General features: G+C 40.0%; 2 protein-coding genes across 3 annotated transcripts; one reads left to right on the forward strand and one right to left on the reverse strand.

Annotated features, from left to right (window-relative positions):
- Positions 1-74: 74 nt before the first annotated feature.
- LOC128266274 (CCA tRNA nucleotidyltransferase 1, mitochondrial) lies at positions 75-1,756 on the forward strand. The gene is made up of 2 exons (XM_053002682.1): positions 75-1,304; positions 1,365-1,756. The coding sequence occupies exons 1-2, from the start codon at positions 216-218 to the stop codon at positions 1,689-1,691; spliced, it is 1,416 nt and encodes a 471-aa protein (XP_052858642.1). The 5' UTR covers positions 75-215; the 3' UTR covers positions 1,692-1,756.
- A 13-nt stretch (positions 1,757-1,769) lies between these two features.
- Positions 1,770-3,018, reverse strand: LOC128266291 (probable RNA methyltransferase CG1239). Of its 2 annotated transcripts, none has more exons than XM_053002706.1 (3): positions 2,904-3,018; positions 2,084-2,832; positions 1,770-1,936 (listed from the first exon to the last, which is right to left on the reverse strand). In XM_053002706.1, the coding sequence occupies exons 1-3, from the start codon at positions 2,914-2,916 to the stop codon at positions 1,772-1,774; spliced, it is 927 nt and encodes a 308-aa protein (XP_052858666.1). In that variant the 5' UTR covers positions 2,917-3,018; the 3' UTR covers positions 1,770-1,771. The 2 variants fall into 2 exon arrangements, with proteins under 2 accessions (XP_052858666.1, XP_052858675.1); XM_053002715.1 differs by having other exon boundaries at positions 2,900-3,005.
- Positions 3,019-20,015: the final 16,997 nt, after the last annotated feature.

Consider the following 20,015-nt stretch of genomic DNA (forward strand, 5'->3'; position numbering starts at 1 on the left):
CCAAAAAACTTAAAAACATTCTACCATTCTAACAAATTACCGAAAAGTGCCAATACGAAACGAGTATACCCTCTCACTAAAGGGTGTTATTTACATCTGGTCACGAAATTCGCATTCAAAACATTTCATCACAATTTTTTCCGTTGTTTACAACTAAAACACAAAAGCTGGGGGTATTTGAAAAGAAAGACCTTTAAGCCTGTCAAAACCGCTCCATGAATGGTCCACTCCGCCTTGTCAAGCTGACCACACGTGCGATTGCCTCACTGACGCTGAACATCCCACAGAGGAGTCGCGGGCTGAAGACCATGTCCGGTCGGGATGTCTCCCCCGAGTTGGTTGCGCAGCTGGGGAAGCCGCCCAGGATGCGCAAGGATCCAGCATTCAAAAAGGTGCAAACTCCAGAGTTCCGAAGCGTATTCACTCCCGAGCTGAAGGAGCTGGAGGCTCTCTTCAAGAAGTACGACTACGAGCTGCGGATTGCCGGCGGGGCTGTGCGCGACATCCTGATGAGTATTCCACCGAAGGATATTGACCTAGCCACCACCGCCACTCCGGAACAGATGAAGGCGATGTTTGAAAAGGAGGAGGTGCGGATGATTAACGCGAATGGCGAAAAACACGGAACTATCACCCCCCGCATTAACGACAAGGAGAACTTCGAGGTGACCACGCTGCGAATCGACATCCGCACCGATGGACGCCATGCGGAGGTGATGTACACCACCAACTGGCAACTGGACGCGAACCGCCGAGACCTGACGATTAACTCCATGTTCCTGGGCTTTGATGGCACGGTCTACGACTACTTCTATGGCTACGACGATCTGCAGGAGCGCCGTGTGGTCTTTGTAGGCGAAGCTGACATCCGGATCAAGGAGGACTTCCTTCGCATCCTGCGCTACTTCCGTTTCTACGGTCGCATAGCCAAGGATGAGAAGAACCACGATGAGGCCACTCTGGCTGCTGTAAAGGAGAACGCGGGAGGCCTTGCTAGGATAAGCGGCGAACGGATATGGACGGAGCTGCAGAAAATAGTGGTGGGCAATTACGGATCCGAACTGCTTCTGGAGATGCACCGTTGCAACCTTTTTGAGCACATTGGGCTGCCTGTTGAGCCCAACCTGGAGGAATTCGAGCGGCTTTGTGCAGGCCTGGAGAACTTCGAGAAGCCGCATTACCCCATTCTGTACATAGCAGGGATGCTGCATTCCGTGGATGATGCCATGGCAATGCACAAGCGTCTAAAGCTATCCGCCTACGAAAGGGACCTGGCTAGGTTTATCACCCAGGAGCGGGAGAAGGTAATAAGAATCACAACTTTACGTTATAAAAATACTCATGATTTAAACACCGACTTTCAGGTGGGCACAGATTACACAACCTTGCGCGACTACCAAAAACTTTGCTTGAAGAAATACATCCAACGAGATTACGTGGAACAGTTACTGAAGTACTCCAACAAACTGGAACTTTATAATCAGCTTAAGGCTTGGGTCACACCAGACTTTCCAATTAGAGGAAACACTTTGGCTGAGCATGGTCTTAAAAGCAAACGACTTGGTCTTGTTCTAGATGAACTGAAGCTGCTTTGGGCAGACAGCGATTTTCAACTTACCCATAAGGAGCTGCTAACAAAGATTCCCGACGTCTTGGAAAAGATACCAAGTTCCCCCAAACGCGTGAAGTAGGAATTGGTAATTGATGCGAAGCACTACTTCGTTGGTGCTCAGATTTAATAAAGTTTATTGGATTATTTGTTTTTGTTCTCTTATGCTTTTGTAAAGATCTGAATGGGTCGCTTGAATCCGGCTTCGCAGTGCTCGGGTGTGCCCATGAGATCCATTTTGGCAAAGCCAACTTCTGAGCTAAGCAAATATTCGGTAAACTGTTCGGGTCGGAATTTAATGGCATTGTAGTTCTCTCTTATTTTTTCCTGGAAGAATAAATAACCAATTAAATGCTAGGAGATGACCTATGAGCGAAGTCTAAGAACAAGTTTGTCAACAATGAGTGTGCAACATCTGCCTTAGATATTCGCTAAGAAATCACTAGCCTAACTAAGCTTTCTAGTCATACTCACCGATAGCTTCTTGCGCCTCTTGTAGCCATCAAAAGACTGAGGCTCCAGGATCAGCTTGCCGCCCGGGCGCAGCTGCAGGTACATGCGGCGGAAGGCCTGCTTCAGGCCGGCATCACAGAAATTAAGGTGGATCCACTTGGTGACAGACAGGCAGAGTATAACATCGAACTGCTGCCGCTCAATTTCCAGCAACACATCGTCCTCCAGGACATAGTTGCCGTGCATAAACCTCGTGTTGTGGGGAAATCCCTGCCCCGGGGCCGCCTGTCGCTTCAGGTGGCTGATGGTACTTTGCGCATCCTTAACCAGGCCGCGATCTATGTCCAGACCCACGAGACTCTTGGCCTCGAAGGTTCTGGCAATCTGGATTGACAGATGCCCGGAGTTGCAGCCAATGTCTAAAAGTTGTTTGCCCCGGAACAGCTCTGGCTTGGTGGCCAGCACGTCCAGGCGGATGTCGTGAAAGTCCTTGTCCAGGATTCGCTTGCCATAGTAGTGTTTATAGTTGCCGTAAGTGAAATTATCATCTCTGTTGTGTCTGGGCTTTCCGTTCAGTTGGAGCCGTTTCTTTGGACTCTGCGGGGGCGGGCGGGGCGTGGCATCCACAATGGGTTCCTCCGTTTTCAGTCTCTTGGTTTCACCTGTCTTGTCTTCAAAGGTAATTGATAATTTTCTCTTCTGCGCACATTTTTCCGGCTCTTTTCCGGTGAACTGTGTGTTGTTGTTGTTCTCCAAATCCATGGTGAAATCTAAAGTAGAAAGATTCAAACCTATGCTGTAATACTACCCGAAAATAATGTTATCCTCATTAAATACTTGCCGAACGTGCCCATTTAAACTGGATTCCAATAACCTAATTCCTTATTATATGTCTTAAAACATAAAAAAAAAATAAAAATTAAACATACTCGCGGCAAGTTCAGTTTAAAAGTGACCGTAGCTGAAAAGTTACAAATTACTAGAGGGGTAAGTGAAAAAATACCATAATAAATACCACTTGGCGCGGGTTTTAAATTTGCACCTTTTAATAATAAATGTAATCTACCATTTGTGAATGACTGTTTTATTTCGCAACAAATAAAACTTGTCTAAGTTCCCCTCCCCCATAGAACACTATAAATCAATTTAATAATCTTTAAATTGCTCCTCTCAGATCGAAAAGTTCGCCCCCAAAAATGGTACTGTAGGCCCCTGAACAGAAAACGTTTGTAAAATTTTACAGCCTTCGCGTGACATGTAGATCTCATGAATATACATGGACGTGTAGAATACATAAGTATACAATGCACGTAAATAATCCAAATACCTAAAAAAAGGTTCTTGGCTATAGTTGATCATATATGTATTCTTGATCTGCTACTCCAGCATGTCTAGCCTACCATATATCCGCCCTATGTTATTATAGCTACCAACACGAAGGTGAATCCTGCAATGTATATACATTCTTGATAAGCATCTCTAGGAGAGTCTATCTAGCCATGTCCGTCTTTCTGTTTCTACGCAAAATAGTCCAAGGCCATCTACATGAACATCCCAAAAGTTTCTTCCTATTGCAAATAGTATAAAAGTCGGAACTATATCATATAGCTTCCATAGGAACTATCGGGGAAAATATGTAAAAAATTAAAACTTAAATAGTAATGGCTTATTATTTTAAATTTAAGGTTTAATTTGATGAAAAGCAGAAAACTTTTCCAAACCATTCATGGATACAATAAAAATATTAAAGAATGCATAAAAAAAATTTTAGTTCCTCTAATTTTTAATTTTGTTTATTTTTTAGGACATAGAAATGGTAAGTTAATTCAGATCTTTGCTTTTAGTAATTGAGAAGAAAAACATAATAAATAGCTTTAATGTTTTCAGAGATGTTTTAATATTTAATATTGAATTTTGCAAAGCTGCAAGGGTATATAATTTTCTTTTGCCTTCCTTTCTTGTGTTAATGTTAATTACGTGGATCTTCCTGTGCTTTTCAAAGTACAGGAATTTCCTAAAAAAAATATATATATTATAAATAATATTTTACTTTTGTTAGAATCTGGTCTTTTCCATCACTCTTTAAGTTAGCTGGGAAAGAACATAGCTTGTTGCTGGATTTAGATATTTGTAATTTACAAAAGATATTTGTGATTGAAATTTTTTCAACAAGTTTAAATTTGGTTATTTAAAATGTTAATAAAATAAATAGATTTTTAAATATAATAATTTGGTTGATCTTAAAAGTTGTTCTGCTTCTTTAAGTAAAACAAAATTCTATTTGTAATTAAATTAATTTTAATAATTAATTAGTTTTTTATTTTTGAACATCTTAACTTAATCAGTGTAAAATTTAGTTGCTTATGTACTTGCCAAACCGTTTTAAAGCAAACCTTATTAGTATTTTCGATTTCTGGACTGAACCAAATGCCAATTTGGTTGTTGCTGGCAAATGATTTTTCGCAATTTACATAACAAAGCTCGCTTAATGAAAGCATAATATATGTTTTTGCAAATTGAAATCCTTGCTTTGTTTGCCGTGTCCGTTAAATGTGTCGGCTGCAATCGCACAGGATACAGATTCCTGACCACTCGCGCGTGCCGCATGTTGACCCTTCTCCGTGAAAGGAAGGGGAGGACCAGGCACAATGCCAATGATAGTTTGGATGAGGACCAGCGGTCAGCTGAAGTGCGGCCAAGGGTTGAACTGGAATTTTTGATTAAGTGACCGGCTCGTGGCAAATTTCGGATCTAATCTTCTAGCGCCCTCTTCCCAATCTATTTATAGTTTCTTCGCATACTTTAGTACCTATTCAGAAAGAAGTTCCCTTAATAATTTATAGAAATTTCAACGCCACTGCAGTTATGAATTTTAAAACCCCTTTTTTTATTAACGCAAAGTCTCTCAAGAAGCCAAAACCCAAAGAGCCTATTAAGCGGCAAGAGATAAATTCTATCAAAATAAATTGTAAAAATTCGCTTAAAAAAGGCAGGAGCCGCATAAGACGTTTCCCAGGGAAAACTTGCTCAAATCGAAGGAAATAAAATTAAAATAAAATTTCCGACCAGAGAAAAGGGTTGGTCTGGTTTAGGAACCAGTTTTTGCTACTTTTCCCAACAAAAGGATGCAGCATCTATTAAAACTTCAAATGACTTGTTGTTTTTCCCCTCGGCGTCCAACGTCCTTTGATGGATGGACAGCCCAGCATCCTGGCGTAGGCATCGGCATAGGCATAGGAAATCCAAAACCAGTTTGCCCGAGTTTGTGCAACGAAAGCTGCACAGCGTCCAACATTTAATCTGCTGCACATGCGCGGCTCTCTGGACGAAATTAGAAGGGATTTGTTTGGTCAAATCCTTGGGCTGGCACCGAGCAATTTGAATACCCGAGGGGCGGCACGGCTAACAAGCCCAGCAAGCCCGGAGTTGACAACGCTGTCCAAGGGTCGGTCCACGGGTAATGGTCTTCGGTCCGGGTCCAGCCTGTAATTCGATTCGTTCGGGGGTAGCAAAGGGTTGCCCTGCCGGCGCTATTGTAACTTTATAATTTCGGGTCAGCGTGCTGGTCTACGTCTACTCCCAATTCCCGATTTCCGGCAGCCCGCTCACCTTCCTCCACCTCCTCTTGCCCATCCATATCGTGCATACAAATGTGGCATCAAATTATTTTGAAAGATCCAAGCCATTGTTCCCCTCGCAAAACGGTTATTTGCATGTTCAGTGGATGAGTGAAAAGTCTGTTCATATTTGGTCTATTTTCCCATTTTTATGAATGTAATTTTGATGGTTAAAGTGTTTGATATTGTGGCAGAGATCTGATCGATGTAGTTTCAAAAAAATTCATTTATATGGGTAGTTTTCTTGGTTTAGAAATCTATAAAAAATCAATAGCACTTGAGAGCTGAAAAGACGAGCATCTATTAGTAAGAAAATGTAAAATTTAACTAAATTTTTAATTGAAAATTAATTTTACGCTGTGTCATCCTTATTTTATAAAGTTAAGGGTGCAGAATGGTTTCCGACACGATTTTTTTCTCATTTTTTTTAACATAATAAATGCCTATACGTGAAGAGTATCTAGGATTTTGCGGTGCGTAAAGACTAAACTCACAGTGATATTAAAAAAAAAAACTAAATTGATTTATTTAATATTTAAGTTTATTGTGCAGATGAACGAAATTAAATTGAAATGCGACTTTGAATATTTGCCGCAGTTTTAAAGTTGGAGTACCATTTTTACATAAAAAATCAGCCTTTTATTGCCTGTAAAATTATTTAAAAAAATTTCATCCGCAAGTATTTACTGTATAAATAATGTGTGCAAAATTTCATATAGGTCGAACCATTACTTTTTAAGTTACGTTACGCACCGACTTGAAAAACGTAGTTTTAAGAAAATCGCGTCTAAAATTTTCTACATTCCGCAAACCTACCTCGAGCACAATTACAAAATAATCGGTATCTCAGCGAGTTTTAGTTCGATCGACAAGAAATTTTCACAGGATATTCCTGAAACATTGTACTTTTATATAAAAAATTATAAAATTTTTTTTTGTTTAAGCTTGTAAACAATCCTGCCTTTTAACATTTTTGTATAATTATTAAATGTTTAAATTTTATTAACATATTAAAAAGCAGGACTTTTTTTATATGACCTTCTTAAGGCATTTTTTGCTTACTTTCGTTAATCAAAAAAGGGTTTTAGCCATTTTTGCAAACTATTTAATCGAAAAGGATAGTCTGCCAAGGTATCCTTTTTGCCTGACCCATCCGAATTCGAGCAAAGGCCGTGGCTGGGATAGTTCACCTTTGAGCACCCTTTTCCATTAATCTGCATGACTATTGGCATTCGATTGCCATAAATTCGGCTTAATACGGCAATGACCCAAAAAACCGGGCCCTAGTCAGAGACGGAAACATATCCTTAAGACAGAGTCTTCACGGGTGAACGCATTTACCAGTTCAAGCTGGCATAACAGAGACTCAGGCCAAGCCAAGACGAACTCTGAACTCACCCCGCCGTTGGGTCAATGAAAAATCGCTTCAGTTTTGAGGCAAAAATCATTAAATTCGTCACAAAAAGGAGCGCAGGAAAAAGGGGAAAGGTAGGGAAAAGAAAAGAAAAGCGGCGAGCAAGGGTTGGAGACCTCGAGGCAGACCTTTGGCAAGGCCAGACGATCCGTCTTTGTTTGCATTTCACCTCTGCGCGTAATTTACTGTGAACCCGTCGAGGAGCGGGGTCAGGATAAGGATGTGGATGAAGATGAAGATGAGGACGCGACCGAAGAAGGCCGATGACTATCTGCACACTGGGGTAGCTGCTGCAGCTTCGCCAGCAGTGACATCATAAGACGTGACACATTTGAACCCGGCCCCAGGACCTCTGGCAGGATTGTGCACCCTTTGATACCTGGGCCTCGGTTATTCGATCGCTCGTAAATTTCTTTTCGCCAGGCTCGGTTCCTTTTCCTAATCTCAATCGCAATTCTTCGCCGATTTTCGCACTGTGGGAATTTTTTGCGGAAGGAAGCGAGATCATGATCGATGGCTGTATAGGGTTTCAATGGGGTTAAAGGGGCGTCGATCGATTGAATTGGGAGAAGAAACTTTTCATTGCAAAAAAGCAAAACTAGATATTAAGAACTGCAATTTTTATTATCGTAGAAAACTGCTCTTCGATTGCCTAATTATAGAAACTCCTTAATCAAATTTACCTTAAATAGTAGGCCAAGTAAGCATTTGATTGAAAAACTTGGAAAGTAAGAAAACATTTTTCTTCAAAACACGGATAGAACAGATTATACAAATAATTTAAACCCTCAAAATTATTACATAATATACCCAACAAAAATAACAACAATTAATAATAATAATAATTTCTTGTTAATTATATGCAGCCTTATTTAATCAAGCAAATTAAGTCATAGTTTATTAAAATTGTTATCAATTATAAGACCGGTCTTAAGTGTAATTATAAAAACAATCGGCATATAACTTATTGTCGTGGAAAACCGCTTTACAATCCCCTAATTATATGACTTTAAATTGTTGGTGCTCAAACCGCTTAATTATAGCCTAAGCTGTTGCTTTCTGCATTTTCACACATTTTCCGGGCGTTTTTCCGGGAAAACCAGTTTGCACAAAACGTTTCAGGGCCCGCCCTTGACCACAGACCATTTTGATGGATTTTCATTGTGTGTGTTTTTGTAGAATTCTGGTGACGCGTGTCCAACAAAAGTTAACCCCTCGGCGGGCAAAGTGACCGCTTGACCGCTTGACGAACGCCGGACAGGATTCCCCTTTGTTTTGGTTGTTGTTGTCAGCCCATCCTTTTCGGACAGCACGTGCGTGTGATTAAGAAGTCGCCTTCGGTCGGCCAGCAAGTTGATTTCAGATTCGAGATCTTGATGAGGGAAAGCCTGCCAGTGGCGACGAGTTATACACATAATATCAGAAAATATAGTACATGAACGCACAGCGGTAGGGCATCTCCTGCTGGACTCGCATCAACCCTTTATTCGCATTATTTTTTGTTGGAAATTCTGTGATTTGAAAACGTTATAAACGCTACATTTTGGCAAAAGGCCTGTCATTGTTACGGCCATCATGGAAAGGGGTAGATTGGCGCATAAAGGATAAAGGATGCTGTGCGCCGTCGCCTGACAGCGAGTTCAATTGTTGAGGACATAAAACAGAAAAACAGAAAAACGCCGAGCGTTCAGATGTTTGCTAAATACAAAAATTCGCTGACCTTCCCGCAGAATTTTTGAAAAACATTTCGAGAAAAGAGAGAGTGGCTGAAAGGGGTGGGCAGTTTTTGTTTGCAGTTTTTAAAGAGCAAAGAGACGAGGTTCTCTTAAACAACATTGCAAAAAGTAATAAAATGCTTCTAAAACTCAAGTCAAAAGTTTTTTCATTTTCAAGGACATCATCGCATCATTATTATAGTTATGCTTCAAAATTTAACGATCAATCACCAAACGATCTATTGTACTTTAAGGTATCAGCACATTGGTCGAGAAATTAATGATCTTTTCAAAAAGGTTAGGTAGTAAAGGTAAAGTCAAGGATATCAATAGAAACTATAGATAAAAGTTTGAATTCATAATCATATAAAGCTCTTTAAGACATGTAGCCTAAAAATGTATCTAACTAATCGAATACTCTTTCAACATAATTACAACATTTAAAAATCATTAAATTTCGACTAGTATAATGACATTGCTACATTTTTTTTATTAATTTGGAAAAATTATTGTTTTGTAATTACGAATGTCTTATGTCGTATCTTTTCCATTTACACATTCCTGTCTTCCAAACACATTAACACACCCATTAAATACTAAGGCATTACCTTTATATTTTTTTAAAACCACTTTAAAATTAGACAAAAATCAGGACAAATTAAAATTTCTTACAGTAAATTATAAAATTTTCATGTTCCCATGCCTTCCTTGCTATTCATTTCCCATTTGCAGTCCTAAATTTTCTTCTAGCATTTCTCACAATGATTGCAATCTACGTCGCCTCGAAATTAAAATAAAAACTATATGCATTATAATTTTATTCAGAGAGCGTAAGTAATAAACTGCAAATGGCAATGCATAAATTTTCCGAAATTCATTCCGCCAGCTTGCGAATTTTCCGCAGCGCCCAGGCCGACAAATGTAACCCAAATGATGCACATCTGAGTTTTTGGTCTGATTTGCATAATTTTGGCATTTTCAATTAAGCGGGTGTCCCGGAAATGCGGCAAGGGGCGAAAAGCGATGGTTTCTCAGCACATTTTTGACTTGTGCCAATGTTATGCAAATTTCCCGGATGCACCACCGAAGCCAACGGGCTACACAGATTGCCCAAGACAAGCCCTTGATTTAATTTTGATGTTTTGTTGTTTGGCATTAACCGTGCTAAATGTTAATTCTCTTCAAGTGCCGATAGTCCCGTCTTGAGGCGGAGAGTTCTTCGGCAGGAGGAGATGCCTTCTGTTTGGGCAACTCAATTGAATCTTATTAAATATTCATGAGAGGTATATTTAAGGACTATAAACATTCGATGTGCAAAGTCTATTGGTAATGTGCAAATACATGGTTGGCCAATGAGGTAAAGCTTCTGCTCCATAAGGTGCAAGCAAATGAAGATTAGGAGGAATAGTTCATGTGTTATTATTTATCTTTGAGTCCATTAAAATTATAAAACTGTAACATATTTTTCTGGAATACAAATTTGGAAAACTAACTGTTTAATTTGTCATAAAAAATCAATCAAATCATCAGATGAAAAAGTGTTTTACTTTCACAGAAATTGTTTTTAAATTTTTTATTGTCTTTTTTTGAACTACGTAAAATTGAACTATTGCTAACTTATATACAAAACGTGTAATGTTTGCTGGGATTTCTGAAAATCCAATTTTCTAATGATTTTTCCATTAAAAACTTGTTCTCCAGATTCCAATTTTCAGTACATTTTAGTTAATTATATTTGTAAATTTCATAAACTTTCTGCCCCAGGTATACTGATATTTAAAATAGTTTCTTGGAGAGGTATTTTCTTTCCCAAAAGTGGTATTTCCATTGCAAATAGTATTTTAGTCGGAACAAGCCGGATCGGACGATCCCATTGCTCCCATTGATAACTTCGCTGTTTTTCCATTTTATTTAAATATATTTCGTGATATAGAAATGGTTTGAAGTATTAAGTCGGACATAATTAGGAACTATATAAAAATGCAGCGACAGTTGTCGCTTTAAGAAATATTTAATATTTGAGACTTCCGAAGTTTCAGGCTTCGACTTCCCGAAGTTTGGCTCCCTTTAATTATGTACACTTTTCGAAGAGCAATGCTATAAAAGAAACTCGCCTATTTTTCATCATATTCGGTTAAAATGTGTACGAGGTCTACCGTTTTTACCATATCAAACGACTTATTGTTTGCGAATCAATTTCCGCAGTGCTGCGCTCCGTTTTCCCAAGCCTCAAATCTCGGCCATCTATGAATGCAAAATTTAATTTTCGCGAATCCCTCAACCCTTCTTTTTCCCGTCCAATCAATTTATTAATTTCCCATGCTCCGTGTTTATGCAATTTGCAGTATCGAATGTCAGGGAAATGGCAACAGTTCTCGCAGAAAAGAATAACAAAGGATTGTGCAATGAATTCCCGAAGAAGGCCAGGCAAATGAAGGAAGGATGCAGGATGCAGGTCTCCCTTTTTCGCAAGAGTTTTGAGTGCAAGAACTATTTTGCTCAGACAGGCAGAAAACCGTAAAACACTTTTCCGTTTTTTTTTTGCATGCAGTGTAGGGTAACCCTTTTGGCAAGAAGATCCGCGAGGGAACTTTCACATAAATCTGCAGCAGCTGACATCATTAGGCTGGCATTTGTCACTCGATTTCCGTGCAAAGGATTGCCGTAAAAAGTATCCCTTTTTGGGTGAATTTTCTTAGCTGGAAATTCGAAACTTTCGTCTTGGACTCGGCAACCCCTTGGCACGGTGATCGATGGATTTTGGATTTCGACTAAGGAGAATATCATCAATCAGCGCGAGGAATTAAAGGATCGCGTTTCAGGGACATATTCGATGAAATGTTGCCTGAAATAGCTGCCAATTTGACTAAGGCCATCCCTTATTCTTATACAATTTTCGCCGGCAAATGACCAATGCAACTTGACCCCTGGCCAGCCAACTGTCAACATATCCGCCGTGTCCCTGCATATATAATCCTATTAATTGCTTTATTACCAGGACTTGGACCACGGCCAGCGTAAACAGCTCAATAATTTTTTGTGTGAAAATGTGAGAAATTTCCCAGGCCAGGGCAATAAAGTAAAGGAAGATCTTAGGCGAAACCAACCCCCCCGGTTGGAGGAAATAGCGCCAGCTGATCGGGCCTGCGATCATCATCAATATCATTTAACCTAATGGACCCTGACCCTGCCCGAGTGAGCTAAGCTGTGGCAAAAGTGTCTTCATGCCTGGCTGGACTGCAATTTTACCTTTATCCCCGTCCTTATACTCGCTTCCAATTTTCTTCAATTTCCTTTGCACAAAAATGGCAAAGCCAAATAGTAAAGGTGTCCAGGGTGGGTTTTCCCCCTGAGCAATTCTTCCTCTTGACTGTCCAAACAAATATTAATCAAAATTGGGACAACGGTATTTACTTAGGCTAGCTCGATCTTAAATAATACTTAAGTTTAACCGTTTTTTCCCACATTTCTAAGCATCTTTTCAGAGAATTTAAGAATAGTTGGCTAGTCAAAGTTTGCGGCAGGACGTGAGATTTAATTGTCATATAAGGTGACAGTCTCGGGTCGAGCCCCTTCAACGCCCTCAATTTGACACCCAATTTGCATAAAATTTGCAAGTCATTAGCAAACTGTTGATGTCCGGAAATCGGACAAGACGAAGGGTGAAACATTGATTGCAACTTAATGAGTTGTGTTGACATGTGGAGGTCTGACAGCCAGTCAGCATTTTAACTTGTCATATAATGGCTGTTACTTCTTTAATTTTATGCAACTGTGCTTGGGAGATTGCAATAAGTAATTAATTCGATTCGATTTTTAATTTAGTTTTGAGGTTTAAATTTATTAAAAGAATATTTGTAATAATTTTTTGTTATTTTATTAATAAATTTTTAATCAAAAAGCTCTTAGTTAACAATCCATATTATATCTGCAGAGCTATGTTTTAAAATAAATGTAACTTTAATTATAAATCATGCAATGCACACTATAACTAAATATAATACGAAAAGCATTTATGTTTGCTGATAAGCGTTCAATATATATTACATTATATAATGCATTGAGCCAAGCTGTTTGAAATGGCTGTTTCCTAACTCGAAGTCAACGTTGGTTATAAAACAATAATCATTTCCCTCACATGGTATCTGGCCTTGTCAGGGCTTAGTAAAGTTAAAAAATAAATTTAAATTCTGTTACAGCTAAGCACTAATTATTTGCTAATTTTGTATCTTGTTTGTTTAAATATTTTTTGGGTCAGTCCTCACTGGAGTAACTTATTGAAACAAAATGCTCATCTACGTTTTATTGTTATTTCAATCCTTTTTTTCTCTCCGCATTTCTGTGATTTTCCTTCTGCTCTGGGACCGCCCAGTTGTTGACAATGGAAACCCAATCAAGCTGCAAACGGGCTTTGATCATGATATCCTGATCCTGTTCCCTGGAACTGTGTTGGCGTCGTTCGCCTCATTGCGCAACTGCCAAAACCAAAATTTGAACAAAAACCAAACTGCGTCGGAGTGTTTTCCACAAAACGAGACCAGAATTGGGACGGAAAATGCCAAAAAAAAAAAAAATAATAAATAAAAATAAAGGGATACGAGGAAAGCAATCGAGCATTGGGGTATCGGGGTATCGGGAATCCACCCTCAAGCCGATGGCGCTGATGATGATGCTGACTGAACACATAACAAGATGTTCCCTCCAAAGCATTTGTGTAAGCATGCTGCGTAATCCTTTTTGTAAGGACACGTCGCATTGTGTGTGTGCCGTGTGGTGTGTCTGAAAGGATTGTGCTGCAAGGAAGCGAATCCAGGACAAATGTCGGCGTATCTCCGGCCGGTGCGCAGTTTTCAGGCTTCTAGTCCTTAAAGGGATTCCCTGGAGGCAGCTGAAGACGATCGAAGGACGCCCAAAAGGATAACAATCCGAAGGGGGCGCCGATGCTGCGCTGTTTGTTGTGACGATGTAATAAGATTATAATTTCATATTTCTCCTTTCGGTTTTCCCATTTCGACTGCTTATTTTCTCTACTTTTCGCGCTCCAGAGTTCAGGGAACTTTGGCAGCTGACCCCGTGGCTTGGTTTTGCAGTGAAAGGACATACATACGCCAGGGGTTGCAAAAAATGCGAAAAAACGAAACTTTAAAGAAAGTCCTTGAAAAACGAACCCTTTTCCCTGCAATTAGAGAAATTTATAAATTTCTTACCTGAATTTCGCACATTTAGGCAACATTTCGCTAAGAAAAAGGGTAAATATTTGCAGGATGCCACGTAAAGTATCCTATAACATCGCCTGATTTCATTAATTTTAATACTGTCATTAGTTTTCGGAAATAACCCTCTGAAAAAAACTTTAAATCCTCAAAAAAACCCAAAAATTTCGTGAGAATTTTCGGCGATCTGTAACTTGAGTCATTGCTAATGATTTCTCGCCAATCTTAAGACAACTTAAGGAAACTCATAATAATCATCAATCAACTCGGACAGCTGCTGAAAGGGCATATATTTTTGATAAATTATTGTCCAAGTTTTTCCTTTATTTCCTCATAAAAAGCGTGAAAATCTTGAGCCCGAGTTTTCAATTACGTTTTGGCTGCAAAATTGTGCAAAAGTTCATTAAATCAATCGGAGAAATCAGCTGCCGACAAAAAATAACGACTATTTGCTTGCAACCCTCCGCGGGTAATATCATTAATAAATTATGCAAATTTCCACCATGTGGAGAGACCTGATGTCTAAAACGCATTTAACAAATATTTGCATAATTTTGGCACAGGCGACTTTTCCACTGAGGCGCTGCCAGGCAGGCAGACGGACTAGGATCCAGGACTCAGGACTCAGGGCACAGGGTTATGCAAATGGACCTGCACTTTCGGCGGGTAGGAGGGTTATGTTACACTTTCGGTCCGCCGATCGACTGCGCACGCGCGCAGCCTGGCAATTTATGCAAATCAGCAAGGAAATCCCCCGAACATCGAACAAATCGATTGGCGAGAGGCGAGGGGCGGCGGCCGAGGTACGATTGATTTTGAATTTGCATTTCAGCTCGGAGCTCGGCAAGGCTAGAGGAAGGCAGAAGGATCAGCCCAGGACCTGGTTTGTCACTTGGTTGGCGAATTGGGAATGAAGTGGATTTACCAATTGTTGCCATAATTGAGTGACATGGATAAGGCGGCAAGAGAGTGAGGGAAGAGATGCGGACTAGCCCATGTTCCGAGCTATTGATTACAGAAAAGGTCCCATGCCACACAGTAAAATGGCAACTGAAAGTGGAAATCTGCATGAAAATGCAAACAAAAGCACATACATTTCGTATACGCAGAGCAGGGCTTGTTTTATTTCCCCATTCATAGTTCTATTTCTGCTTTTATGCTTTTGCATTTGCCTCGTGAATTAACATATGACAGTTTCATATTCAGTTACATGCATTTCGAAATAAGGAACTTTTGTATGTCCCCATTGTCTAGTGTTGTTACTCCTGGCGCAGTTGATTGCCTCAGTTATTACAGGGCAGCCGCATACTCAGAGGATCCTGAAAGTGCTATCCCATGAATTATGATTTTGATTAAAACTTAGAAATTAGCATTACACTGGGAAATCAATTAGCCAAGTAAAGGCCATGTCTAACATAAACTTTATGAGGTTTTAATTGCCACTAAGGTTCGGTTCATCCTTAGTGGAATATTCTATGTAGAGTTTTCAGCTATCAGCGATGTCATCAACGTGAGAAAATCCCAGAGAACAATTTGAACGAAGAAAGCATCTCCCATCTATCTCCCTAATTACGTCAATTGCCTGTGGCACTTCGATTTCTTTGTCCTTCTTCCCAATTTTCACGATTTATGCTAAAAAGTAAACAAAATCGTTTGAATATTCAATCCGAAGGGCGCATCCGTGGGCATGCACACCCTATTTACCTATTTCCCTATTCTTTCGAGATGGGGAATATTTTCCGTATTTTCTTCCTTTTTGTGAGGCTTTGTTTTGGGATGAGTTTAGCCACAGATTTATTGCCTAAGATATTTTAGTACTTTAACTTCTACCCTCGCATGACAAATGCAATCTTACCCTCTAAAGATTTTTCAATTCTTGATTATATATTGACTATTCAACTTACTTGAGAAAAACTACTGACCCTTGGCTAATGCTGGGTTTCATGCTAATAATTCACAGATACCCGAGCCGGGATGCATATTGAGTTTAGTCCATTCATAATCCAAGTGGACACGCGTGGATTTCAGTGAACAATGGCGACACGAGTGCAAAGTCGAAGATTATCTCTGGAGGGATACTGACCAATGGCCAGCGCGTGTGCGCGGTCCTTAAAGGATAATGGGTTTCTTATTGAGCGGCGAAACAGGTTTCTCGGAAGGGTCATCGGTGGTCATCTTGAGCGGTCATCCTTTTGGTCGCGTGGCCAGTAAGCGGGGACTAATTGAGGCGGTCAGTGGTCACAAATTCATGTGCCGCCATCTTTCCTCAGCCGACCCATTTCCCTAACACTGCTAATTTGTAACGGTTATTCCTTGTGAATCCTTTCAAGGATCTTCATAAAAAAAAAAAAAAACTTGAGAAAAGATTTCACATCTAATCCTTATCCTTCGTCCTTCGGGTCAGGCCCTGACACAATGAAGCCGAAAGCCGAAAGCTGCAATTTTACTCGCTTTTGCGCATCCTTTCGGAAGCGGTCCGGGAAAACAACAAAAGGGTTGAAGTTGAAGGGTCGCTGGAAGGACCGCCTCGCTCCGAAAACCGGACTGGACTCGCGACCACGAATCAAAAATGAAAATCACAAGAAAACCGGTTTGGACATCGGCATTAATTTTCAGAAAGGCCGCGAAGAAAATTTCGACAACGCAGCAAAAAAAAAAAAAAGGTTGAATGGATGGAACCCTTGCAGGATATAGGTACGAGCCATATGGCGGTCCATAGCCGGATCTGGTCAGCCCGAAAGTAGTGAAGCGATGCTGCGCCTCGGCCTGGATATTGGGTGTCTCGTACTGTTCCCGATCCCGATCCCGATCCCAATCCCGTTCCCGATGCTGCGGCAGCCGTGTCCTTGGGGTGGCGAGCAAGTCGGACAGGCGGGACAATGGCGACCGGGTTCAAAGGGTTCCCTTGCGGTCATGCATTCAAATTATCTCTCTACTTTGTTCCCAGCATGTCCTACACTGGGCCCGTCCCGTTTGCGAAGCTCTGCGGCCGGAGGTCAGCCATTTTGTTGAACCCGAGCGTGTTCTCCAATTAACGGACATTTCTCAAGGAATTCTAGACGAACTTTTCATGGAGATCGAGCAAGGACAATGGGTAAAGGTCTCAGTCAGCAAATGCAAAAAAAAAATTAAGAACTTCAAATTTCACTCTTAAATATTCTATACAAAATTATGTATGGACACAAAATTTTTATCTTCATAAAAACATTAGGATAAAAGTTTAAAGTGAAATATTTTAAATGTTTTAAAGTGAAAAAAACTGTAAGCTAATAAAGTTGTGTACTCCTTTTACGTTTTTTAGTAAATCAGAACACCAAGACCTGACAAATATGCAGTAAAAGAGTTTATGTTTAACTTTTATGTGAATATGTCAATAAAAAATTTCCATAGAGTTAATCTTTAAAAAAATGTGTTTTTATTAATGGAGAACAATATCGAAAAATCACACAAGGTGGCATTTACGGAACATATAAGAAATTGAAACTTTAAAAGTTGTATGATATTAATTTAACCAAAACTAAAGAAAAATTATTTAAAATAATTTGATTTTAAAGTTTCAATAAATTTTTACTTAAAAGTCATATGCCACCCTTTTTTTCTATATTCTTGTAACTGTTTTTCTTCCGAACAAAATTTCTTTAAATACTCTTATTTTGACTTTTTGGTGATATTTTTATTTTTATACAACTTATAGAAATGTAAACAAAATGCAAGCTTTTTAAAAATTTTAAAATACAATTATCTACGAATACCAAACAACAACAATCTTGTAGATATTGTAAATAGTCAATAAATAAAAGCGAAAATATGACTTGGGTCAGTGCCCCAGGACGACGCGTGCCAAACTGACCCCTGGAATGACCGTTTGACAACCCTTTAATCGCTAACCCCTTCGGTTCATCCCAAAACTCGTTCTAGACCAGCTCTAAGTGATTAGTGAGATTACTCGGACGCGTGTCCATTGTGGGGTTGGTCAGTCCAAGATGCCCAACTGCCCGCTTCTTAGCACTCATCTCATTTGCATTGTCACTTGAAATGACTTCATCTTCTTCAGCCATTGTCCATCGGTTGCATCCCTAAGTGGCCGAAGTCCTCAGGAAGTGTCGACAAAACGCTCTCAAATGAAGATCCCATTAGCATTGGCTGTGGTCATTGTCATTGATAGCCGAGATTTATGCAAAAGGACCAACGGCCTGGGACTTCTTTCGTTAGGGGTCAGCAGTATTGAACCAACAAAGAGCGAGAATTGGCAATGAATATATTGAAATATCATCGATCTATGGGATAAGATTCCGTTGTCAGTCCGGGGTAGGATTCGAGATACTCGAATGGTTAAGGCAATAAATCTGTGGCTAAACTCATCCCAAAACAAAGCCTCACAAAAAGGAAGAAAATACGGAAAATATTCCCCATCTCGAAAGAATAGGGAAATAGGTAAATAGGGTGTGCATGCCCACGGATGCGCCCTTCGGATTGAATATTCAAACGATTTTGTTTACTTTTTAGCATAAATCGTGAAAATTGGGAAGAAGGACAAAGAAATCGAAGTGCCACAGGCAATTGACGTAATTAGGGAGATAGATGGGAGATGCTTTCTTCGTTCAAATTGTTCTCTGGGATTTTCTCACGTTGATGACATCGCTGATAGCTGAAAACTCTACATAGAATATTCCACTAAGGATGAACCGAACCTTTAGTGGCAATTAAAACCTCATAAAGTTTATGTTAGACATGGCCTTTACTTGGCTAATTGATTTCCCAGTGTAATGCTAATTTCTAAGTTTTAATCAAAATCATAATTCATGGGATAGCACTTTCAGGATCCTCTGAGTATGCGGCTGCCCTGTAATAACTGAGGCAATCAACTGCGCCAGGAGTAACAACACTAGACAATGGGGACATACAAAAGTTCCTTATTTCGAAATGCATGTAACTGAATATGAAACTGTCATATGTTAATTCACGAGGCAAATGCAAAAGCATAAAAGCAGAAATAGAACTATGAATGGGGAAATAAAACAAGCCCTGCTCTGCGTATACGAAATGTATGTGCTTTTGTTTGCATTTTCATGCAGATTTCCACTTTCAGTTGCCATTTTACTGTGTGGCATGGGACCTTTTCTGTAATCAATAGCTCGGAACATGGGCTAGTCCGCATCTCTTCCCTCACTCTCTTGCCGCCTTATCCATGTCACTCAATTATGGCAACAATTGGTAAATCCACTTCATTCCCAATTCGCCAACCAAGTGACAAACCAGGTCCTGGGCTGATCCTTCTGCCTTCCTCTAGCCTTGCCGAGCTCCGAGCTGAAATGCAAATTCAAAATCAATCGTACCTCGGCCGCCGCCCCTCGCCTCTCGCCAATCGATTTGTTCGATGTTCGGAGGATTTCCTTGCTGATTTGCATAAATTGCCAGGCTGCGCGCGTGCGCAGTCGATCGGCGGACCCGAAGCTGTAACATAACCCTCCTCCCCGCCGAAAGTGCAGGTTCATTTGCATAACACTGGCTATAGGAGCTGGTGATCCGGATGTCGAATTTCCCACCCGATCGCCCGCTCTCGCCACGGGCTGATGTGCCAAAATTATGCAAATAGCTCTGCGTGCCAATATTTTACAGCAATAATTTATGCAAATTACGATCCGCAAAAGGACTCGGTGCTCCTCCGCAGCGGATGTTACATGTCGCCTCCTTCGAATGGAAAACGTTTTTTAAGGGTTTGCTCACGTTCAGCATTTCTGCAAACGCTTTTTTTTATATGCTAATTTTTTTTGCAATGGGTCTATGAAAATTTTGGCATTTTTAATTGTGTTTTTTTCGCACGATTGTAATGCAGATTTTTTGCTCGATTGTAATTTTAATTTAGAAATTTGGGTTTTATTTTTTGCATTTGAATGGATTTCATTCGATTATTTCAAGAACGAAGGGCAGCTGCTCCAGTTTTTTTTTTCAATCGCGCCAATTCCTTGAAATCATTTCAATTCCCAATTTTGC

Source organism: Drosophila gunungcola, chromosome 3R (genome assembly GCF_025200985.1).
Source record: "Drosophila gunungcola strain Sukarami chromosome 3R, Dgunungcola_SK_2, whole genome shotgun sequence".
Classification (NCBI taxonomy): domain Eukaryota; kingdom Metazoa; phylum Arthropoda; class Insecta; order Diptera; family Drosophilidae; genus Drosophila; species Drosophila gunungcola.